At 43.9% G+C, this 24,898-nt stretch overlaps 1 protein-coding gene across 3 annotated transcripts in view; it reads right to left on the reverse strand.

Moving 5' to 3' along the window:
- The window catches only part of LOC139551130 (low-density lipoprotein receptor-related protein 8-like), a 170,050-nt gene that overhangs the window by 22,677 nt on the left and 122,475 nt on the right, over window positions 1-24,898 (reverse strand). For all 3 annotated transcript variants that reach the window (XM_071362540.1, XM_071362539.1, XM_071362538.1), the window contains 8 exons: window positions 21,517-21,639; window positions 20,967-21,089; window positions 13,710-13,829; window positions 12,899-13,024; window positions 9,117-9,288; window positions 6,675-6,908; window positions 6,332-6,450; window positions 939-1,078 (listed from right to left, as the gene is read on the reverse strand). In XM_071362540.1, the coding sequence (XP_071218641.1) occupies window positions 939-1,078; window positions 6,332-6,450; window positions 6,675-6,908; window positions 9,117-9,288; window positions 12,899-13,024; window positions 13,710-13,829; window positions 20,967-21,089; window positions 21,517-21,639 (1,157 nt within the window). The remainder of the gene's footprint in view (window positions 1-938; window positions 1,079-6,331; window positions 6,451-6,674; window positions 6,909-9,116; window positions 9,289-12,898; window positions 13,025-13,709; window positions 13,830-20,966; window positions 21,090-21,516; window positions 21,640-24,898) is intronic.

Here is a 24,898-nt window from a genome sequence, read left to right on the forward strand (position 1 = left end):
TTACTGAGATTCTATTAAATTAAAATGGTAAAAAATAAACAAAAATAGCTTCTTGGCAAAGCTCAATTTCTCAATAAATAATTTAGCTAGGAATGTCTGGGAGTGGTCTGAGTGGGGATGGGGAAAACTGAAAACTAGCTGTTATTGGCAGAGAGGTTTGGAACTTTCTTTCTTATTTGTCTATTAACAAATCCACCATGCAGGCCAAAGCTCCATCCCACCAAAACAGGCTGAATTTTAAGCTTTTACACTAAAAGGCTATTATCAAAATGTTTACAATTTCACAGTATTATTCCAACCTCATAGTATGGAAATATATATAAAACTAGTTTTTGACTGCACTGGGCCTTTAAGGAAACCGATGTGTTATTTTGCAATTTGGGTGAACTACCCCTTTAACTTTTGTAGCTTGTACACAACGCTTGTAAAACTATTGGCGTTACACAAATAATTTTTGTGCACCCTGGCTGATCCTAGGACAAATGGGACAAGGGTTGCAAAATTCTGGTAACTTTACAGATTCTTGATTTCCTGCTCTTTCCTTCCTGATTCCAGTAATCTTCCAACTGGGAAACCTGGGAATTTTGGGAAAGTTACTGTAATATGCAACCCTAACTGAACGTATATACAGTAATTGAATAGACAATTGTCAGGCCTTCATTTCCCATCTTAACCCACATAGAGAATGTTTTTATACTTGATTTTTCCAGAATAAAGTTCTCTCTCTCTGCCCCTTCCCCTCTCTTTTCACCTTTTATTCCTCTCCTTCCCTTCCTCCCACTCTCTGTGTCTCCAACTTCTCATCAGCCTTTATTTCAGCTCATTAAAGGCGTGTCCACAGACACCTATCTCATTCCTCTGCTCGCTCAACCTTTCACTCGCAAGATGTTCCCATTAGAGCGGCACACACCGGCAAAACCACACACACACTCTCTCACCTCAAACACGGCCAGTGCGTAGGGGTGTCCCAGTCTCTCTGAGGAGGACAGGTGTGTCCGGCGGTGAGCCCCGTTCAGGTCCACGCTGGAGATGAGGTGCAGCTTGGAGTCTACCCAGTACAGACGCCTGTTGGCTACATCTGATGCACGCACGCACACGCACACACACACACCCACACACACCCACACACACATTGATGGCCACTTGGGCAGACATACAGCTCCGAAAACATTGCTCATTATAATATTTAGTCAAACGATCAATTGGGGTTAGATCAAGAAGTTTCAACTCGAAGGAGATGAGTTATCAACTGTAAAAGTCTAAGTTCACTATGTAACAAAACTAGTGAAAACCAAACCAGAACAAAGTAAGAAACTAAGGAAAAGCACTTTACAAATGGACTGTATTATCATTATTAATATTGGAACTGCTAAAGCAGATATTTTGACTGCTCCTTGATTTTTCCAAAATAAGTCTATATAACACATCGTCAGTGTTAGAACCTTAATATCACAAACAGAACTGGAGTTATAACCAGTTTTAGGAGAGCATGTCATTTTTTAAATGGTTTTCCCCCGTTGACCCTCCTTTTCCCGACAGTTTGGCCTGCTCTGCTCCTTCTCCCCAGCTGATAATCACCCCGATAACTGCCTCGATACTGAACCTAAACTATACCGAAACTAATTTTAACCCATATAACAACAGATTAAATATACTAAAGTATGATGGGAGAAAGGGGGAGAATGGGTGAGTTGATGAGCGAGGGGAAGTGAACGATGCATAATGATGTAATCGCCAATCGTGAATGAAGAACAGGGTGGGCCATTCTATTGCATTGGTATACTCTAATCATAATCTCTAAATGGTATGTACCCTAAATCAGTCCACCAAATCAAAGCAGTCTTATCAGTCTACTCTGACCTACTTGGAGTAGGCTACACAGTGAGAGCATGCGTAATTGTACCGGAGACTATCAAGCACTACAAGCAAACAAGGCTTTGTTAAAGTGCGTCAAGCAAGTGAACGTTACGAAGAACGTATCTGTTAGGACAAGGGATAACAGCTCAATTAAATCCAACTGATGCCATTGCGTGAAGACGCACTCAATGTAAGCACGAGCTGACAATGACTGACTACTTTTTACTACTGTCATATTGACACATTCATTATAATTCATTATAATGCCAGAGCATGCACAGACCAGCTGGCTGGTGTGTTTACGGACACATTCAATCGCTCCCTATCCCAGTCTGCTGTCCCCACATGCTTCAAGATGGCCACCATTGTTCCTGTACCCAAGAAGGCAAAGATAACTGAACTAAATGACTACCGCCCCGTAGCACTCACTTCTGTCATCATGAAGTGCTTTTTGAGAGACTAGTCAAGGATCATATCACCTCCACCTTACCGGCCACAATAGACCCACATCAATATGCATAAAGCACTAACAGGTCCACAGACGATGCAATTGCCAGCACACTGCCCTATCCCATCGTGTACAAGAGGAATACCTATGTAAGAATGCTGTTCATCGACTACAGCTCAGCATTCAACACCATAGTACCCACCAAGCTCATCATCAAGCTGGAGGCCCTGGGCCTCAACCCCACCCTGTGCAATTGGGTCCTGGACTTTCTGATGGGCCGCCCCCAGGTGGTGAAAGTAGGAAACATCTCCACCTCGCTGACCATCAACACTAGGGCCCCACAAGGGTGCGTGCTCAGCCCCCTCCTGTACTCCCTGTTCACCCACGACTGCGTGGCCATGCATGCCTCCAACTCAATCATCAAGTTTGCAGAAGACACAACAGTAGTGGGCTTGATTACCAAAAATGACGAGACAGCCTACAGGGAGGAAGTGAGGGCACTCGGAGTGTGGTGTCATGAAAACAATCTCTCACTCAACGTCAACAAAACAAAGGAGATGATCGTGGACTTCAGGAAGCAGTAGAGGGAGCACCCTCCTATCCACATTGAAGGGACAGCAGTGGAGAAGGTGTGTACACCAAGTTCTTCGGTGTACACATCAACGACAAACTGAAATGGTCCACCCACACAGATAGCGTGGTGAAGAAGGTGCAACAGCACCTCTTCAACCTCAGGGGGGCTGAGGACACTTGGCTTGTCACCCAAAACCCTGACTAACTTTTACAGATCCACAATCGAGGCATCTTGTCGGGCTGTATCACAGCCTGGTACGGCAACTGCTCCGCCCTCAACCGCAAGGCCCTCCAGAGGGTGGTGCGGTCTGCACAACGCGATCACTGGGGGAAAACGACCTGCCCTCCATGACATCTATAGAACCCGATGTAACAGGAAGACTAAAAAGATCATCAAAAGACAACAACCACCCGAGCCACTGCCTGTTCACACCGTTACCATCCAGAAGGAGAGGTCAGTACAGGTGTATCAAAGCTGGGCCCGAGAGACTGAAGAACAGCTTCTATCTCAAGGCCATCAGACTGCTAAACAGCAATCACTAACTCAGAGAGGCTGCTGCCTACATGGAAACCCAATCCCTGGCCACTTTAACAAATGGATCACTAGTCACTTTAAATAATGCCACTTTAATAATGTTTACATATCTTACATTACTCATATCATATGTACAGTTGAAGTCGGAAGTTTACATACACCTTAGCCAAATACATTTAAACGCAGTTTTTCACCATTCCTGACATTTAATCCTAGTAAAAATTCCCTGTTTTAGGTAAGTTAGGATCACCACTTTATTTTAAGAATGTGAAATGTCAGAATAATAGTAGAGAATGATTTATTTCAGCTTTTATTTATTTCATTACATTCCCAGTGGGTCAGAAGTTTACATACACTCAATTAGTATTTGGTAGTATTGCCTTTAAATTGTTTAACTTGGGTCAAATGTTTCGGGTAGCCTTCCACAATCATCCCACAATAAGTTGGGTGAATTTTGGCCCATTCCTCCTGACAGGACTGGTGTAACTGAGTCAGATTTGTAGGCATCCTTGCTCGCACACGCTTTTTCAGTTCTGCCCACAAATTTTCTATAGGATTGAGGTCAGGGCTTTGTGATGGCCACTCCAATACCTTGACTTTGTTGTCCTTAAGCCATTTTGCCACAACTTTGGAAGTATGCTTGGGGTTACTTAATTGCAACCAAGCTTTAACTTCCTGACTGATGTCGTGATGTTGCTTCAATATATCCACATAAATTTCCTTCCTCATGACGCCATCTATTTTGTGAAGTGCACCTGTCCCTCCTGCAGCAAAGCACCCCCACAACAGGATGCTGCCACCCCCGTGCTTCACGGTTGGGATGGTGTTCTTTGGCTTGCAAGCCTCCCCCTTTTTCCTCCAAACATAATGATGGTCATTATAGCCAAACAGTTCTATTTTTTGTCTCATCAGACCAGAGGACTTTTCTCCAAAAAGGACAATCTTTGTCCCCATTTGCAGTTGCAAATCGTAGTCTGTCTTTTTTATGGCGGTTTGGAGCAGTGGCTTCTTCCTTCCTGAGCGGCCTTTCAGGTTATGTCGATATAGGACCCATTTTTACTGTGGATATAGATACTTTTGTACCTGTTTCCTCCAGCATCTTCACAAGGTCCTTTGCTGTTGTTCTGGGATTGATTTGCACTTTTCGCACCAAAGTACGTTCCTCTCTAGGAGACAGAACACAGGTACACCTCCAATTGACTCACATTATGTCAATTAGCCTAACAGAAGCTTCTAAAGCCATGACATCATTTTTTGGCACAGTCAACTTAGTGTATGTAAACTTCTGACCTACTGGAATTGTGATACAGTGAATTATAAGTGAAATAATCTGTCTGTGAACAATTGTTAGAAACATTACTTTTGTCATGCACAAAGTAGATGTCCTAACCGACCTGCCAAAAATTATAGGTTGTTAACAATTTGTGGAGTGGTTTGAAAAACGAGTTTTAATGACTCCAACCTAAGTGTAAGTAAACTTCCGACTTCAACTGTATATACTGTATTTTATACGATCTATTGCACCTTGCTGTCGCATGTGCTCCCTCTCCGGACTCTAGGTCACCAGGCTGCTCGTTAGGGCGCACACCTGTCACCAGCGTTACACGCATAATGATACTCACCTGGACTCCATCACCTCCTTGATTACCTGCCCTTTAAATGTCACTCCCTTTGGTTTCTTCCGCAGTCGTCATTGTAGCTGTCTCATGTCGGTGCGCTGCTAGTGTGTCTTGTTTTGTTCATTTATTAATTAAATGTATTCACTCCCTGAACTTGCTTCCCGACTCTCAGCGTACATCGTTACCCTTGCCTATGCCGCTCGGCCATCGCTCATCCATATACTTATATGTACATATTCTCATTCACCCCTTTGAGATTTGTGTGTATTAGGTAGATGTTGGGGAACTGTTAGATTACTTGTTAGATATTACTGCACTGTAGGAACCAGAAACACAAGCATTTCGCTACACTCGCATTAACATCTGCTAACCATGTGTATGTGACCAATAAACTTTGCTTTGATTTGATTGCTTTTGTGCTGATTTTCACTATTTATCAAGGCCACTTGGCACTCATAATGATGTTTAGGCTACTGATGTTTTCATTTGACCATGCGTCTTGGGTGGTTGGGGTATTTTTTTTGTTTTTGTCGTTATAAAAATAAACTGTTACCGTGTTCCAACACATATGCTTTCTGTTTCATAGTTGTAACAAAGACACTCCATGAATAAAATTGATTGAACACTTGAAATTTGTGTTTTTACAAAAAGCCTGCATAACATAATGAAAATTCTGTTGTGTTATATAATAATAGTATTCTAATGTTACTCAAGACCTTATTATTTTTGCAATAGCATATATGAAATGTATTAATTACACTGTTAGAATGTTGCAGTCACAATGACTGCTCATTTGGTTGAGGCCCAGCTGTTCTAGTGTTAAAAGGTTTCTAAGGCACACAGATAGAGGATTTTTTTTTAAAGCTTGCTTGAAAAATAAATGTTATTGTTAAAACCAAAGCATTTCAGCAAACGCTTTCAACAGGGTATATCTAACGCGGCGCCTCCTCTTGACAACGCTTCGCTCCAACACTTTGCTCCAACGCTTCGTTCCAACCCAACGATTGGCTTGACATTTGCATAAAGTAGAGCAAAGCTGAACTTTTTCTACCACTCCGCTAGCAGGATTCTCGCCGCTTACCTTCCTACAATCCCCCGCATATCTCTCTGGGGGCAGAACTTCTAATGCAGTGAAAACCCACTGTAAGGCGCTCACCTAAAAGTGGTGTTGTGTAAACCCCCCCTGTGTGTGTGTGTGCGTGCGTGCGTCTGGGTCTGTCTAGATCTGTTTGTGTTTGTGTGTGTATGTGTGTGTATATATGTGACCATATATGTGAGTCTGTGTGCGCGCCCTCTTACCTAGGGTGATGCCGTTGGGCCACTCGATGTTATCTGACACCAAGACCTGTCGGTCCACCCCATTCATCCCAGCCTTCTCAATCTTGGCCCGGGTGCCCCAGTCAGACCAGTACATGAACCTGGGGAGAGGAATGGTGGTCCTCTGTAGATCAGTTGGTAGAGCACTTGGAAAGCCAGGATAGTGGGTTGATCCCCGTGACCACCATTATGTAAAATGTATGCCTGCATGACTAAGTCGGTTTGGAAAAAAGCATCTGCTGAAAGGCATATATTATGATATTCTAGGGAAACCAACACGAAATCAAGCTGTTTACTGCTGTATGCATGTTTACACCACACTTACCCGTGCTGGGGGTCCAGGGCTATGGCTCTGGGCTCGCTGAGTTCCGTGTCCACCAGCACCCTCCTCTTGAGGCCGTCGTAGGCCGAGGCCACCGAGACGGTCTTGTGGCCCGAGTCGGTCCAGTAGAGGTTGTGCTGGACCCAGTCTAGGGCCAGGCCCTCGGGCGAGAGGAGAGAGCCAGAGTCCACCAGGGTCACCTGCTGGGACGGGACACTGGCCTCCGGGATCAGAGCACTGGGGGATGGCAATATGACAATAGATAGGGGTGTAAAAAGAAAAGCTTGTGAATCACACTCAAAGACTTGCACCAGCTACCTCAAAAGAGGGAAAGTAAGAGCCAGGATTCAACGCAGATAGACAACCTGTGCACTGTGATTGCATTTTAAAGGGGATTTATACTTGAGCAAACGTCAGACTGGTAACGGTCTGCCAGAGGAGATTTATATCCCTGCTGAAGACACATTTATGAAGATTCTTTTAAATGTATGATTTCAATGTAGGATTATAATTAGCCGTCTTTTTTCCCCAAATCAGTTCTTTAAATATGCAACAAGTGTTTTGTTTCATTATGTTCAGCCATTTTCTTTGGCCAAATTAAGTTCCAACTGTAATGTTGTGTTTGACACAACATAATACAGTTACCGGTAGGGTTACTAGGGCTACTCGCTCTCAAAATATGAAAAGGAAAACCCAAAAAAGGCGAGATGCAAAACTTAATTTAATGCCACAATATAATAACCTGTTCATGTTTTCCCTATAAACAATGACTTGACTTACTTTCGATACTACCCTAATAAAGTTGTCAAGGTTTGATGTGGTATGGATATTAGTAGGACTAGCTACTGCAGGCCTATGAAGGCAGAACGCATCAGCCCTCCAACTGGCTCCGACAGTTGAACCTGAGGTGATGAAGAATGTTTTAGACCTACCAGAGTTAATCCTTTAATCTAACAATATAATGTTATGAAACATATTCTGATTGAAAAGTAACAAATTAGCTTCCTTCTGTATGCTTTATCTGTGTAGCAGAAGCCTGTTGGTGTTGGGAACATATTGCCGGGATATCTCTATCTTTCTCTTGGTCTCTCTAGGGCTAGGAGTAAGCTTCTCTTCCTTTATGTATATTTTTGCATTATTAATATCATACAGTGGTTGCCTTAGCTTATAGGCCTACATGCAAGCAATGCCCTGATGAATGTAGCTCTTAAATCTCAGAGGGGGGCAATTCATGTTTTAGGAAAGTTAAAAACCTATAAAACAATAGGCTACGAAGTTTTGAATATGCTACACATCGAAACACAACCGAATATTTTTGTTGTTGTTATGCGCAATTTTTGAGGACACGTAACTGTGGATCATTTGGACAGTATCGCTTGTTTATTGATGGCGCTGGCAGCACCCAGTCGGAGGTTTCTTTCGCTCTTTCGTTCTACTCTCAGATCTGAATGGGTGTCTGGGATGCGAACCAGCACGGGTCTGTTTGGGTCTTATTATCAACAGGCCTTTTCAGAACGGGTCTGACTGTCCTCGGGTTCATTCTGAGCGGGTCTGTTTTTTTTTTTATGGATTAATGCATATCGTGTTGGGTGGGAAAGCCACAGATCCATTTAATAACAGACTTAACTTTTTGGACCCGTGAAGACCTCTAGTGCACAGGTCAGTAATCTGTGTTGGTTTGAATCTCTGCCTCAGTTGCTGATGGTCCTAGTGGTGCCAGTAACAGAGTGACACTTGTGGCTGGCCATGGCTTAACGAAATAAATTAACCTTGTGTTAATTTCAAAGGGTTCATCTCACAGTCAGTCTCTGTAGGTGAGACACTGTATCCAGAATAGCAGCTGTCCACACAGGGAGCTGTCCTACAAGCTAATGACTGGGCACCTTTACAACAGGGGAGATGAGTATAGGTAATGGGTATAGATTCCAGTTCTCTGATATACTGTCCCAATTAGCACACTCCCATGTGGGATAAGAGACACCAGGTAGAGGTTAGAGAGGTATGAGGGATAAAACAAATGAGTTCATTAAATGTGACTGGCTCCCACTCAAGTAGGAAAAAATGATAATATAATAATGTACATAATCCACTAGATTAATCCATATTAATCCAATCCATCTGTGTTGAAATGCGTTCAGATGAACAACTTTTGAAATATATTTCTTTCTCAAGACAAACATTTTCAAAAACAAAGCAATCCTAAGAGGTGATTGCATAAGGAAATTAGTGAGTGAGGGAGCGAGTGATTGTCCTTCCCAAAGTTCATAGGTTATATATTCGGAAAGGGGTCAGATTTTTTCCCCTCAAAGTTCCCAGGTGGGAATCAGGAAGCAATGATTAAATTGGAAATCCTCCAAGTAGGATTTCTGAAAAACCTGTGAACTTGAGGAATGTTTCAGGAATTTTGTAAATTGCAGCCCTAAGGTCAAGTGTCAGAACCAGTACCTGTAGATGTTGCGGTGGAAGCGGTCGCACCAGAACAGGCGATTATTGGTCACGTCTATGTCAAGTGCCACAGCGTTTTTCTGGGTTGCCAGCACCTGGCTGTAATCCTTCTTCACTGGGTCCACCCGACGGATCTCATGGCGGTTGGTGAACATCAGGTAGGGAGACTTCCCTGTAGAAGGGAAAGTGGAGAGGTCAACTTATTTCGCCCATATTCTATGGCCAGAATTCATATTCTATGGCCTATCTTCCTGGGGTCTTTCTACAGAAGGGGTGAGAAAGTATTCACACCCCTTGACTTTTCCAATCAAATCTAATTTTATTTGTCACATGCGCCAAATACAACAGGTGTAGAACTTACAGTGAAATGCTTACTTACAAGCCCTTAACCAACAATGCAGTTTTAAGAAAATAAGAGTTAATAAAATATTTACTAGATAAACTGAAGTAAAAAAGTAACACAATAAACAAAACAATAACCGAGTCAAGGTAAATTAGGTCATATGTACATGTAGGTAGGGGTAAACAGAGTCAATGTGTGGGGTACAGGTTAGTCAAGGTAAATTAGGTCATATGTACATGTAGGTAGGGGTAAACAGAGTCAATGTGTGGGGTACAGGTTAGTCAAGGTAAATTAGGTCATATGTACATGTAGGTAGGGGTAAACAGAGTCAGTGTGGGGTACAGGTTAGTCAAGGTAAATTAGGTCATATGTACATGTAGGTAGGGGTAAACAGAGTCAATGTGTGGGGTACAGGTTAGTCAAGGTAAATTAGGTCATATGTACATGTAGGTAGGGGTAAACAGAGTCAATGTGTGGGGTACAGGTTAGTCAAGGTAAATTAGGTCATATGTACATGTAGGTAGGGGTAAACAGTGAGTAGCAGCAGTTTAAAATGCAAATAGTCAATTTGATTAATTATGGCTCGGGGGTAGAAGCTGTTAAGTAGCCTTACCCAGAAAGACTTACCCTGAAAGACTCACGCTGTAAACCATTCTACTGCCAATGTTTGTCTATGGAGATTGCAAGGCGGTGTGTTAGATTTTATACACCTGTCAGCAACGGGTGTGGCTGAAATAGCCAAGTCCACATAGCGTACATGATACGCAAGTGCACACTGTATATGCTCTTGCCTGTAGGGCACACACACACACACTGAACCCCCCCCCAAAAAAAACTCAAAAGCTAGTGGAGCAGGATAAAGAAACATTATCTAATTAAACCACACTACTTTCCTATCTAGCTTTAGCGACAGATTGACGTATTTACATTCTGAATCAATCTAATTACGCTCACATGCCCTCGAGGCACCAAGGTGAGTCACAGCAGTTTAGCTCATTACAACAAATTATTTCTAATAGCGTGACATGAGTACCTCTCCAAATAACAATGGCAAGAGGGTAATTTCTGTCATTTTTGTCTCATCAGAAAAGAATCCCCAAAAGCTTGAAGAGAGAGAGGATTTGAGAGAAGAGGAGAGAAGAGGCCATGTTTATATTCTTAAAAAAGCATTTCCTAATTGGAAGCAGTCGGAGAGTTACACACAACGCTCATTCACCGACTAAAGCAGTGGTTTGTGTGTGTGTGTGTGTGTGTGTCAGTGAATGAGTGACTGAGTGAGTTTGTGAATGAGTGAGTGAGTGAGTGTGACTAAAGTAGCAGCGGGTCCCTCAAGCCTGTCGACTGCTGTGATATTACTGTCATTAAAATGCACTAATATAATTTAGCACGGCTGGGCTGTGTGTGTTTAAGTACGAGAGTGTGCATCTGTGTGTGTGTGTGTGCATCTGTGTGTGTGTGTGTGTGTGTGCATCTGTGTGTGTGTGTGCATGTGTGTGTGTGTGTGTGTGTGTGTGTGTGTGTGTGTGTGTGTGTGTGTGTGTGTGTGTGTGTGTGTGTGTGTGTGTGTGTGTGTGTGTGTGTGTGTGTGTGTGTGTGAGAATCAGTAGTCATACTGACACTTGTTAGGTGTTTTAGATGAACTACGTACCAACCCAGGTGCGTGAAAAGACAACGAGGAGCAACAAGATAATTCAGAGGAAAATGTAAGTGCTTCTTTGTTATCAAAAACCAATATGGCATTAAAACCTTTATATGGGTGCTAAGGGTGTTGTTTCTTTCCTGAAATACAGACACACCTAATTGAACCTCTCGGGTGCTTGTTGATGCAGCAAACAGAGAGCGGATATAACCTTATAGTCTTCTGTATAAATATTTTTTTTAATCTCCAGCTCCTGTGCCATGTGCCACACATCCATAGGAACTAGATCTCAGGAGAATGGATATGAACAACGCTGAAAGCTCCACCTTGCTATCTGATAGTCTTGGTATAATTTTAACCATACTGCATACACTTATCCAACTCTTTCAGATTTACATGAGCGCTTAAAACTTCTTAAGGCTAAGGGGCAGTATTTTGACATCCGGATGAAAAGTGTGCCCAAAGTAAACTGCCTGTTACTCAGGCCCAGAAGCTAGGATATGCATATATGCATTGGATAGAAAACACTCTAAAGTTTCTAAAACTGTTAAAATAACGTCTGTGAGTATAACAGAACTGATTTGGCAGGCGAAACCCCGAGGACAAACCATCCAGGGGGAAAAAATTTGAGGTCATAGGATTTCCCAATCGTTTTCTATGGGAATCCCTATTTATGAGGAACCTGGTTGCAGTTCCTATGGCTTTCACTAGATGTCAACAGTCTTTAGAAATTGTTCGATGTTTTTCTTTTGAGAAATGAAGAAGTGTCACTCCAGGTGGGCTTTACTGTTTTGGTGCGCGTGAACTGGAACGCACTTCACGTTGTTTTTATCAAGTATTAGAAACAGTTTATTCCGTCTTAAATTTGATTGATTATTTACATTTTAGGATACCTGAGGTTGGATTAGGAACATTGTTTGAAATGTTTAGACCAAGTTTACAGGTAACTTATTTGATACTTTGTAGTCATGTTGGGTGAGTTGGAACCGGTGTATTTCAGAGCCAAATAAATGGACATTTTGGAGATATAAAGAAGGAATTTATCGAACAAAACGACCATTCATTGTGGCAATGAGACCTTTGGGATTGCAAAAAGAAGAAGATCTTCAAAGGTAAGGCATTTTTATATGGCTATTTCTGACTTTTGTGTCGCACCTGCCTGGTTGAAAAATTATTTTCATGTGTTTGTATGCGGGGCGCTGTCCTCAGATAATCGCATGGTCTGCTTTCGCAGTAAAGCCTTTTTGAAATCTGACACAGCGACTGGATTAACAAGAAGTTAAGCTATATTTTGATGCATTACACATATATTTTCGTGAATGTTGAATATTGATATTCCTGTAGTTTGAATTTGGCGCGCTGCTATTTCACTGGATGTTGTCAAATCGATCCCGCTAAAGGGATTGGCGCGTGAAGGGATCCATAAGAGGTTTTAAGGGGTATGGGCTAGGGATCGGTTTGGGGTTCATCTCTTTTCCTTCTCCCTCCCTACCCCCCTTCCCTCCCGCTGTCACTCAACCCTCTGCCTTGCCGGTCTTGGTGACGGGGTCCATCTCATAGCCTTCGTAGCACTCATACTTGATGTCTCTACCTCCCTCTGTCTGTCCTTCCCTTCATCCCTCACTCTCTCCCTCCCCCTTCCCTCCCCCTGTCACTCACCCTCTGCCTTGCAGGTCTTGGTGACAGGGTCCATCTCATAGCCTTGGTAGCACTCATACTTGATGTCTCTACCTCCCTCTGTCTGTCCTTCCCTTCATCCCTCACTCTCTCCCTCCCCCCTTCCCTCCCGCTGTCACTCACCCTCTGCCTTGCAGGTCTTGGTGACAGGGTCCATCTCATAGCCTTGGTAGCACTCGCACTTGAAGTCTCCCTTGTAGTTGATGCAGATCTGGCTGCAGGCGTTGGGGCTCTCGCACTCATCAATGTCTGGGGCGGAATGGAAGAGGGGGTTATCAATCACACTGGACTCTAATGGCGGAGGTGTGTATGTTGGTTGGTTGGTTCTTATATCCTTGTGAGGACCTAAAAAAAACGGGACATTTCCCACGTTCCCATGAGGACAAAGGCTACTTTAAGCTTAGGGGTTAGGTTTAGGGTTAGGGTTACGGGTTAAGGTTAGAGTTAAGGTTAGGGTTAAGGGAACTAGGGTTTTGAAAAGGATACACATTTTAGGTCCCCACGAGGATAGAAGAACATAATGTGTGTGTATATGTGGGTGCAGTTGTGAACTTAATGCGGGGGGTAAAGAGCTGTCACCTTGGACCGACCAGATCTCGCTTGGTAAAATTAAAGGTAAAATCAATTCTGTGGCTTAAAAGCTGTACTTTGAAGACAAAATTGCAATTCAAAAAGAGGTGAAAATATGAGACCGTCTCTGTGGGTTCAAGTCTTCACATTTCTTCCAACAGATAGCAGTCTTTAACTTTGCGTGAGATGGAGAAATGATACTGATAAAAAGGAATGGAATTTCGAGAAGGGGGTATAAAGGTCACGGTACTATTTATGTGTGTGTGTGTCTATACTGTACTGTGTGTGTCTGTGTGTGTGTGTGTCTGTGTGTGTGTGCATCTGTATACTGCCATATGTGTGTGCGCGTGCTCTCAATATTCACCTCCACATGTCCTCTTGTCCAGTAGCTGGTACCCGGTGGGACACTGGCACTCGTAGCCGATTGGTCGATCCAGACAGATGTGAGAGCAGCCGCCGTTGTTGAGCGTGCACTCGTTGAGTCCTGGGAGACAGAGGTCAGAGGTCAGATATAACCACTAAGAGAGGCCTTTTAGCACCTGGGTCATGTCCATTCAGCACCAAACAAAAGATAACGGACTGAAACAGCGAGGGACTACTTGGACTTAAAATGTTTTCTGGCGCGTGCCCAAATTAACACAACCATGACAGTAACTGAGAGAGTGGCTCAATTCCATTTCTCATTCTCCGTTCCCGTCGCTCACCCCACTTGCTCAGTTCTACTCCATGGAATCTCCCTTGAGTTCCGAAGGAGTTAACACCGTCCTATTGAGAGCCCTTCAATAATTAATTTGGAAGCTTCTCAGCATCTCTGATCCTTCACAATGCCCAGCTTTCTCCTCTCCTCTTCGGTAAAACCCTATCAAATAGCTGCCAGTCAAGTTGCGCTCACATGTTCCCTCACTGTTTTGAAGTAGGACTGAGCGAGAGAAGAAAGTGAATGAATGAAAGCATTCAGGAAGTGAATTAGGATTGAACACAATAAAGATGAATTGAATCACCAATTAAACAATCAAAGATGGCTGAAAAATGCTTTCCACCAATAACGGTATATCAGTGAATAACAGCGTATCCCAGCGGTTCCCAAATTAGGGGTCGTGGGAGAATTTCCAAAATCATGATAGAAATAAATATATATATAAAAACATATACAGTAGATACACTACATGACCAAAAGTATGTGGACTTCGAACATCTCATTCCAAAATCATGGGCATTAATATGGAGTTGGTCCCCCTTTGCTGCTATAACAGCCTCCACTCTTCTGGGAAGGTTTTCCACTGGATGTTGGAACATTGCTGAGGGGACTTGCTTCCATTCAGCCACAAGAGCATTAGTGAGGTCGGGCACTGATGTTGGGCTATTAGGCCTGGCTCGCAGTCGGCGTTCCAATTCACCCCAAAGGTGTTCGATGGGGTTGAGGTCAGGGCTCTGCGCAGGCCAGTCAAGTTCTTCCACACCGATCAAACCACATACTTTTGTATATATATTGTATCATAATATCGTACTTGTATCTCAAAATCATTGTAATTTGGTTAACCTTAAAACTCTAAATGAAAATGATTCAAATCTAAAAGACACAATTCAACCACAGAGCCACCTTAGATCATGGGAAAAGGCCGCACTTGATCGTCCCACGGTGAATGGCTACGCTATGAAACAACACACTATTGCAGAGACTTTGATAGTACCAGCCGCAATTGATATGGTGAAAACAATGTGGGGGAAACGCAAAAGCACAGAAACTTAGATCAGTACCATTGTCAGATAACACTGTTAAACAAAGAATTGACGCTATTGCTAGCAATCACGAGGAAACTCTGACTGAATGACTCAAAAACCTCCCCAGCTTATGCTCTCTAAATGGTGAGGGCCTAAATGTCCTTGCATTTGACTGTTTTTCGCTATACATGTCGGGGGATGCTATTCACGAGGACATATTGTTCTGTCTCAAGATTCCCGAGCATGAAACGGCACAGGGGATGTTCAGTGTGCTGAGTGGCTACGTTGACGATAAACAGATTCCATACGGGATCAAATGGTGGGCTTTTTCACAGATGGGGCTCCATCTATCACGGGACGGCGAGCAGGCTTCTGCACTCTAGTTATGAATGAGTCTCCCTTTGCCATATGGACCACACTGTATGATACAATTAGAGCAATTGGCGGCAAAAGAGCTGGGCACAGAACTCAGAGATACTGCAGCAGGTAACTTCGATTGTAAACTACATCTAACTACATCCACTGCGCACACGCCTGTTTGCAATACTATGTGGAGATATGAGACCAGAGCATGATGATGTTCTATTTCACACAGCCTTGGTGGTTATCGAGGGGGAGTGTTGGAAATATTTTTTGCATTGAGAGAGGAACTGTTGTAAAAAATAAATAAATAAAAAGATCTGGTTGACTTTCTGTGTAAAGGAAAGAAAATAACAGAAAACAGCATCAGTAAGTGTCCCACACGAGTGGTCTGCTCACCTCCAACGCTTGGAAGAGCACTTTGGGACGGACCTACTTCCCAATCCGTTTGACTGTGATTCTGGATCAGTTGACATGCCAGTAAGTGGAATCAAACAGCTGATCGGGCTGTCGTGACCGAATGCGACAGACAACGCATTCATGGGTCACTACAGAGGAGTTTTGGTTCCTGACTCAAAGGGAATACCCTGCGGTCTCCCTCTGAGCATTAATGCCGCGTTCAAAACAACTGGGAACTCAAAACAACTGGGAACTCAGAACTGGGAACTCAGAACTGGGAACTCAGAACTGGGAAATCGTAAATCTCAGACGTCAGTGCGTTCAAAACAACTGGGAAAAATCACTTTGAACGGTCATCCAACTCGGAACTCCAACTCGGGAACTCAGGCCCCTTTCTAGAGCTCCGACTTTCCGACCTAAAGATCACTGATGTCATGAGTTGACCTCGTTCTCAGTTTTTTTGAAAGCACCATAAAACTCATGCTAGGCTACCCTTTGCCGGCTCATATCTGTGTGCAGCTGGATTCAGTGCTCTCGTCTGCATTAAAACCAAATATCGATCCAGGTTGGATGTGACAGCAGAGATGAGGTGCACACTGTCGACCATCTCATGACATTCTTTTTTTTCTCTCCATATGGTTGGGGTCGCGAGAATTTTCAGATATCAAAATGGGGTCGTGGGCCAAAAAGGTTTGGGAGGCCCTGGGCTAGCTCAAGGAAAAGAAGAAAGATGCATCACAATCAATTTGTGAAAAGCCAGTCTCCGCCTAGTGTGTGTGAAAGGTGTTCAATTTGGCAGGTGACCTCTAAATCATTCCTCTCTATTCATGAGAGCTGGTTTGGAAAGCTGCCACAGTTTTCACACTCAAGTAGCCTCAAAGGACCTTCCTGTCACATACACACACGCACACACACACACAGGTAACTGCTCAAATAACAGAAACACCAAGACAACGTGTCTTAATAAGGTGTTGGGACACCACGATCCAGAACAGCTCCAATGTACCTTGGCATAAATTCTACAAGTGTCTGGAACTCTATTGGACGGATGTGACACCATTCTTCAACGAGAAATACCATAATTTGTTGATTTGTTGATGGTGGTGGAAAACGCTGTCTCCAGCACCGCTCCAGAATCTCCCATAAGTGTTCAGCTGGGTTTAGATCGACTGAGCATATGGCTTACATCATTTTCATGCTCATCAAACCATTCAGTGACCACTCGTGCCCTGTGGATGGGGGAATTGTCATCCTATGGGGCATAGCCATGGTAGCCAAAATAATGGCCTGCCCAACATAATGGTATGTTAATTAACTTAGGAATCACACCTGTTTGCAAGCCAGTGCTTCCAATACACTTTATTTCCCTCATTTACTCAAGTGTTTCCGTTATTTTGGCAGTTACCTGTATGTGCTCACACACACGCACACGCACACACACACACACACACACACACACACACACACACACACACACACACACACACACACACACACACACACGTGCGAACACACTTTCTCTCCCTCTCTCTCTCTCTCTCTCTCTCTCTCTATCCCTTTTTATCTCCCTCCCCCCCTCTCTCCTTTTCCCTCTCTCTTTTCAACCTCTAATGCATCGGCGCTCCTCATAAGCTCATCCGGGGACAAAAGCAGCATCTGCCTGTGTTCAAATGAGAAAGGCTGCATCATGATACAGCATTCAATCAATACTTGTGCTAATAGGCTTTTATTTCTAATGGAACGGTAAAATATCAAATACATAAAAATACACGCCTGAGCGCACCGAGAAATACACTCCGGTTTATTTTTGCAGCGTTAAGGTTGAGGGGAGTAAATTGGAGTAAATTGGGGCCCATTATCCTGGCCGCTGTGTGTGTGTTTGTGAATGTGTGCTTATAAATATGCTTATACATTTGTGTGCGTGTGTGTTGTGTCTGTGTATAAATGTTTGTGTGAGTATATAGGTGTGTGCGTGCTGTGCGTGTGTGTGGTTTACGGCATCTGTGTCTTGGTGTGTCTACCGTATGCTGTATAAACATGAGTGTGTTTGCTGCTCCGCTTTAAGGGGAACATCTTGCAAGTGAAGGGTTGAGCGAGCAGAGGGATGAGCTAGGTGTCTGTGGACACGCTTTTAATGAGCTGCAATAAAGCCTGATGAGACCCTGAGTCGGAGAGACAGAGAGGGAGGGAAGGAGAGAGAGAAAAGGAGAAGAGAGGGGGAGGGGCAGAGAAAGAGAGAGATGGGGGCAGGAGAGGGGGAGAGATGGAGAAAGGGAGAGGGGGAGGAAGGGAAGAGAAAAAAAAGGAAGAGAGAAAAGGAGTTAAAAAGAGACGAGACAGATGGAGAGACAGAAAAAAGAAAGAGAGAGAACGAGAGAAGGGAGAGGAGCTCCCTTTGGGATTTCTGTTTCGGTTTCATACTTTCTCCTTCCTTGCCCTTCCCTCTCTTATGTTCTCTCCACCCTCTTCTCACTTCTTTAATCTCACCCTTACACCACCCCTCTACCTCCCCTTCCCCCTGTACCTCCCCGTCCCCTGTACCTCCCCGTCCCCTGTACCTCCCCCACCCCTTCCCCTCAACCTCCCCTTCCCCCTCTACCTCCCCTTCCACCTCTACCTCCCCTTCCCCCTCTACCTCCCATTCCCCCTCTACCTCCCATTCCCCCTCTACCTCCCATTCCCCCTCTACCTCCCATTCCCCCTCTACCTCCCCTTCCTCCAGGGATTTGGCAGTGTGTAGTCCGTGAGAAATCCGTGGCACAGCAAATTACAGATTTTCCAAATTCGATCTATGAATCCTATCAGTCTGGTTTTGACCTCACCACCCGTATAAAAGTCACTAATGCCTTATTACTTGTTATTACTTATTACCACGACACTCTCTCTATACTAATGCTTCTCAGTTTAAGCTCCGCGCTTGATACTATCGACTATCACATTCTCATCAGGCGCCTAGAGACAAATGTTGCTCTTCAAGGTCAGGCGCACTCTTGGTTTCGCTCCTATCTGTCAGACAGACGGTTCAATTAGATAATGAATCCTCGCCCATAACCCGTGTCAGATTCGGCGTACCTGAAGGGTCGGTTTAGGGATCGTTATTGTTGTCATTGCACATGTTACCCCTAGGAGATGTAATTTACAAAAACAAAATCAACTTTCATTCTTATGCTGATGATACTCAACTATATCTGTCAATGAAACCCGGTGACGTCACACAAATAGTAAACTTACAGAACCTAAATTCATACAAAACCTAAATTATTATTATTTAACAACCCTGTTGTTAAAAATAGACGGCGCGGTCTTACACTCGACTCTGACCTCTCTCTCTCCTTCGACACCCACATGAAAAACATTTCCAGAGGAACCTACTTTAATTTACCGATGCCGTACTGGTGGTGGGTTTGGCACCGAAACGAGAATGCACAAGCAGAAAAGAACCCCATATGTACTGTAAAATAGGGTGGCGGATCTTTGATGTTATTGAGCTGTTTTGTTTCCACTGGTCCTGGGGCCCTTGTTAAGGTCAACGGCATCATGGACTTTACCCAGTACCAGGACATTTTAGCCAAAAAACCTGGTTGCCTCTGCCAGGAGGATGAACCTTGCTAGCACGAACTAGGCTTGGGTCGATATACTGTTTATACCGTATGCCGGGGTATATCGAAATACAATACCGTTTAAAAAAACAGAGGTGCGTGCTACGCCACTGCTTATAACTAACGATAAGTTAAGTATAACTATAATAAATCTTAAGATGTGTCAAATGAATTATATCCAGCTCAGGGCTCCAGCTATGCATTTGATTTGCTAACTTGCTAGCTAAATGACTAGATGTCAAGATCAAGCTTCTTGACTACAGCAGAGACATTCAATCTCCTCCTGTATCAAAGTCCCTGTTACCTGAATGGTTTTGTCCCCCCCCCCCCCCCCCAAGAAATACAAAATAACAATTATAATACTTCATTATTTCCCAAAATAAATAGCGGCCCTAGTGTGTACTTCCGGTAACACCGTATACCCTGGTATAGTACAGAAACAGTATGACGGTATGAAAATCTAGATACTGCCCAAACCCCAAGCACAATTACTAAGCACAACAATTCAACAACTTTGGGAGAGCAAGCATGCCAAATAAGTTAAAGGAAGAAATGCAATTGAAGCCAAAAAAGCACAGTCAAAGAGGAGAATAATTACTAGGAAACTTTTTTTTTTAAGAATTAGAGGAATAATAAAACAAAATAATCCTTGGTCAAAAGCAGTGCACTATATACAGTAGAGAATAGGATGCCATTTGGGACAAACTGTCTGTCTCACTGTCTGTAAGCCCTACAACAATCAGGGAAATTAACAATTAGGCCAGGGCCTACACCACGAGGCACAATTAGGCCAGGCGCTACACCACGAGGCACCTGTATTTTGTCTTTACCCAGAGAGAGGTGAGATACAGGGAGCGTTACAAAAGGAAGGGACAGAAGACAGACACAGTTTCTTTACCTCTCTCACACACACATGCACGCATGCACACAAACGTGCGCACACACACACACACACACACACACACACACACACACACACACTGTTCACAGATCACTCCAGTCCTCTACTACACGACAGGTTGAGACCATGAGGAACCATGGGTGATTGGCAAGTGGCTGGTGAGCAGGGATTGGATGTAAAGTGACCATAATCCCTTTGAAGAGGACTCTCTCAGTGTGTTTAAAAAAAAAAATAAAAAAAAGATCTTACTTTGAACAGACTGAAATACCAGCCCCTTGTGTCATGCCTGAACAGCTTTGGATATGAGTGCAAACTTATGGTAATGATATTTAGCAGTCCATGTACATAGGCTAACAGTACATGGCCTTCAGATTACAGGCCTGCATAAGACAAAGGCAAAGCAGCTAGCAAGGTACTGCTCTGTGTCAGCCTTGCTGTACGGACAAAAAGGTACATGTACTGTCAAGGATTTCTTTTTTTTTAAGAATTAGAGGCATAATAAGACAAAATAAACCTCTTTAAGGTGTTTGAATCCTTTGACTGTAATGTGATTTGTGGATTCAAACAACATATTTACAATGTGTGTGTGCCCGTGTGTGTGTGTGTGTGCCCGTGTGTGTGTGTGTGCACGTGTCCTTACCACACTCCTTCTTGGGCTCATCGGAGCGGTCCTTGCAGTCCTTGACGTTGTCACACACCTTAGCGCTGTCGATACACTCTCCGTTCTTACACAGGAACTTCAGGGGCCCCTCACACTTAGTGGCTGTTGCAGGAAGAGAGACGGGGAAATCGTTTCGCTACAGACAGGTAGCCAGGAAGACATACACAGAGAAGCAGTCAGACAGGCACAGACAGACAGACAAAAAGTCAGCCAGACATACATCCAGCCAGTTAGGAAGTTGGCCAAACAGCCAGCCAGACAGACACAAGCAGCCAGCCAGCCAGATACATAAATAGACAGACAGAGACAGCCAGCCAACCAGCCATACACACACAGCCAGCCAGCTATCCAGTCATCCACCCAGCCAGCTAGACATTCAGTCATCCATCCATCCAGCCAGCCACAGACAGACATGTGACCGATATCCTGCCACGAGATGGAGGCCAGAGTAGAACGGCCAGAGTGGAGCCACGTCCACCCCCCCAGTCGCCATTAATTCCCTAGCCCAGACATGAAACTGCCTTCCTACCGTTGACACAGCCTGACTCGTCACTCTGGTCAGGACAGTCATGGACCTTGTTACACTGCTTGGTGCCGTGGATACAGGAGCCGTCGCCACACTGGAATTCATCTGGGCGGCACGTCAGCAGAGCTATAGCACACACACATACCCCCACACAGACAGACATACCCACACATACCCACGGACATACCCACACACACGGACATACCCACACACACGGACATACCCATACACACACAAGGACATATCCATACACACGCACGCACGCACGCACGCACGCACGCACGCACGCACGCACGCACGCACGCACACACACACACACACACACACACACACACACACACACACACACACACACACACACACACACACACACACACACACACACACACACACACACACACACACACACACACACACACACACACACACACACACACACACAAATATACAAATACACACGGACATACCCACACACACGGACATACCCACATGCATTCATGCGCACGGACACTCACACACACACAGGATGGAGAGAGAGGATAAAAATGGGGGGAAAAATGGATAAAAATGAGCATTGAAACTAGACTACAGGTAAAGAGGAGATCTATAAACAATATACAGTTTCCCCTATATTCATTTATATTCATTATGAAAATGTATGCACTCACTACTACTGTAAGTCGCCCTGGATAAGAGCGTCTGCTATATGACGTTCATGTAAATTTAACAGCGGTGGGATCTGATTAAGGCCCACTAATCTAGTGCTGCGCCAACACGAAAACACACTCTCATACACAGGCAAGACTGCGGCTGGGAATGCCTCTCCACATTATTTAATCATACTGTAGATACTGTACCAACAGTAGAATCCGATAGCTCAGAGGGGTTTTGCAACACATCAACAGAGTTGTGGGTGGCTGTTTTTCTCCTACCATTGTTTACAGTTTTTCCCAATTGCTAAAACACACTTTTGCAAACTAGGCTGGTTTTATCAAAATACTAAACACAATTCACAAAACCACACACCCAAACTGCAAAATATCTCATATCCTGCAAAATGAAGCACTGCAACCAAAACTACATATAGCATTATCAAAATCAAACATTTGCACGAAATGGCACACACTTCATTCATATTACTAGATTTTTGTCTTACCAACTACACACTGTTGGGCATAATGAAAAGCACTCTCATTTTTAGTATGCTTTGCCATAATACTAAAATAATTCAAATTGTAGAAAATTCTTCAGATGCACAGAAATATTTGCAGATATACGTGTACACACATGCTGTTGAAACATTATATATATTTTTTTTCACCAAACAAGTAAGTGCAACATATGCACAGCAGATATATTTACATTGGACTGAACAAAAATCACAAAAAAACAGTAAACTGAAAAAGAAAATTGCAGAAAAAATGTGCAGAAAAAATATATAGAAAAAAAGAGGCAAGAAAAATAATTAGGCAGCATCTTGCCGCACAGCTGGGTCTGGCCACAACGCCTCGTCCACATCACAGCTGGGTCTGGCCACAACGCCTCGTCTCACAGCTGGGTCTGGCCACAACGCCTCGTCCACATCACAGCTGGGTCTGGCCACAACGCCTCGTCTCACAGCTGGGTCTGGCCACAACGCCTCGTCCACATCACAGGCAATATCTTCCCTTGCCAGACATCGAGGGAAGAAGCGCCTTGAGTGCCTTATCCATCCCTGAATCGCACTCACATCAATCTCATCACATGCCTCTTCCATAGCCTGCACAAGAGGCATGCGCACAAAGGGCTGCCGGTCGTATACCTTCCACCGCCATGCCGAAAATAACTCTTCTATGGGGTTCAGAAATGGTGAGTATGGTGGGAGGTATTGCACGAGAAATGGTGGGTGGTCAGCAAACCAGTTTTGGACTGGGGCTGCACGATGAAAGCTCACGTTGCCCCATACTACAACGTACCGGGTTCTTTGATGGTCTGCATCATTCATACGCTCTGGTGGTATGAGAATGTTGTAGAGTCTGTCCAGAAATGTCAGAATATGGGCTGTGTTGTATGGTCCAAGGTTGGCATGACGGTGGAGGACACCATGCGTATTGGAGATGGCAGCGCACATTGTGATGTTCCCACCACGTTGGCCAGGAACATCTATAATGGCTCTGTGGCCAATGACGTTTCTCCCCCTTCTTCTGGTCTTTGCTAGGTTGAACCCAGCCTCATCTATAAAGATGAACTCATGTGGGATTGCATGAGCATCCATTTTCAGTACTCCCTGAAAACAAAGAACAAAACCAGTCAATATGGTGTTATCCAGCACACTGGGACACAATGTTGCGTGTAGTGTACTGCAGTCAATATTGTACCATATATGCTCGTCTGACCTCTTTGTTTCTTTGAAAGTTTCTCTCAAACGGCACCTTATAAAGTTGTTTCATTCTGACTTGGTTTCGCTTGAGAATGCGAGCCAATGTGGACAGACTGACTCGTTGAATGTTGTTGAATATGGTGTTGTCTTGGATGATGTGGCTTTGAATTTCTCGTAATCTGATTTCATTATTTTCCAAAACCAAGTTTACAATGGCAGCTTCCTGTACCCCGGTGAACATTTGGCCTCTTCTTCCACCATGGTTGCGTCTCTCAGTCCTTTAGAAAAACTAAAAAACTAAAATATAGGGCTTGGACAATGCAGCCTAAAGATATTTCCCCCACAGTAGAGTCAATTCTACAGGACATTTGTGCAGTTAGTGTATGACATTAGCCATTCATGAAGTAAACAGGTGTCACCCAACTGATACACTATGACATGGGGTGTACTACATAGTGTGAAAGACATTTTGGTTACATACCTGTACTCCAGTCTAAATGTCCGGATGACACAGGCGACAGTAAAACGGCTCAAGTTGGGCTGCACTCTGTCCAGCCTCTCGCATTGTCAGCCCATGGTTGATGACATGATCAACTAAGGTTGCTCTGATTTCATTTGAAAGTTGTTGTCTTCTTTGGCCATGAACTCCTCTACCAGCTCTACCCCTACCTCTCACTCTTCCTCCCCCTCTCATTCTCACCCTCCCTCTTCCTCTTCCTCTCTCTGCAACTGCTTCCATTGTTGTTGTAAAACAAAAGGTGCTCACCTGTGGTCTTTTCATAGTGCTTACTTCCTGATTGAAGTGGTAACAATTAACCATTGTTTGGCCAGGTGGCACAGGTATTGGCCAATTAGCTCATGTAGTGTCATTTTGAATGGCAGTGTTTTGAAATGGCAAACATGTGACTTTATGTCAGATTGTTTTGTCATATGCAGAGAACCGTGTGCAGTGTATTTAAAAAGTGCCATTTTGAATTGCAAAATGTGTGTAAAGCAGAAAATGTGTTCAGACTTTTGGAGACTTGA

This window comes from Salvelinus alpinus, chromosome 23 (genome assembly GCF_045679555.1).
Source record: "Salvelinus alpinus chromosome 23, SLU_Salpinus.1, whole genome shotgun sequence".
Taxonomy (NCBI): Eukaryota; Metazoa; Chordata; class Actinopteri; order Salmoniformes; family Salmonidae; genus Salvelinus; species Salvelinus alpinus.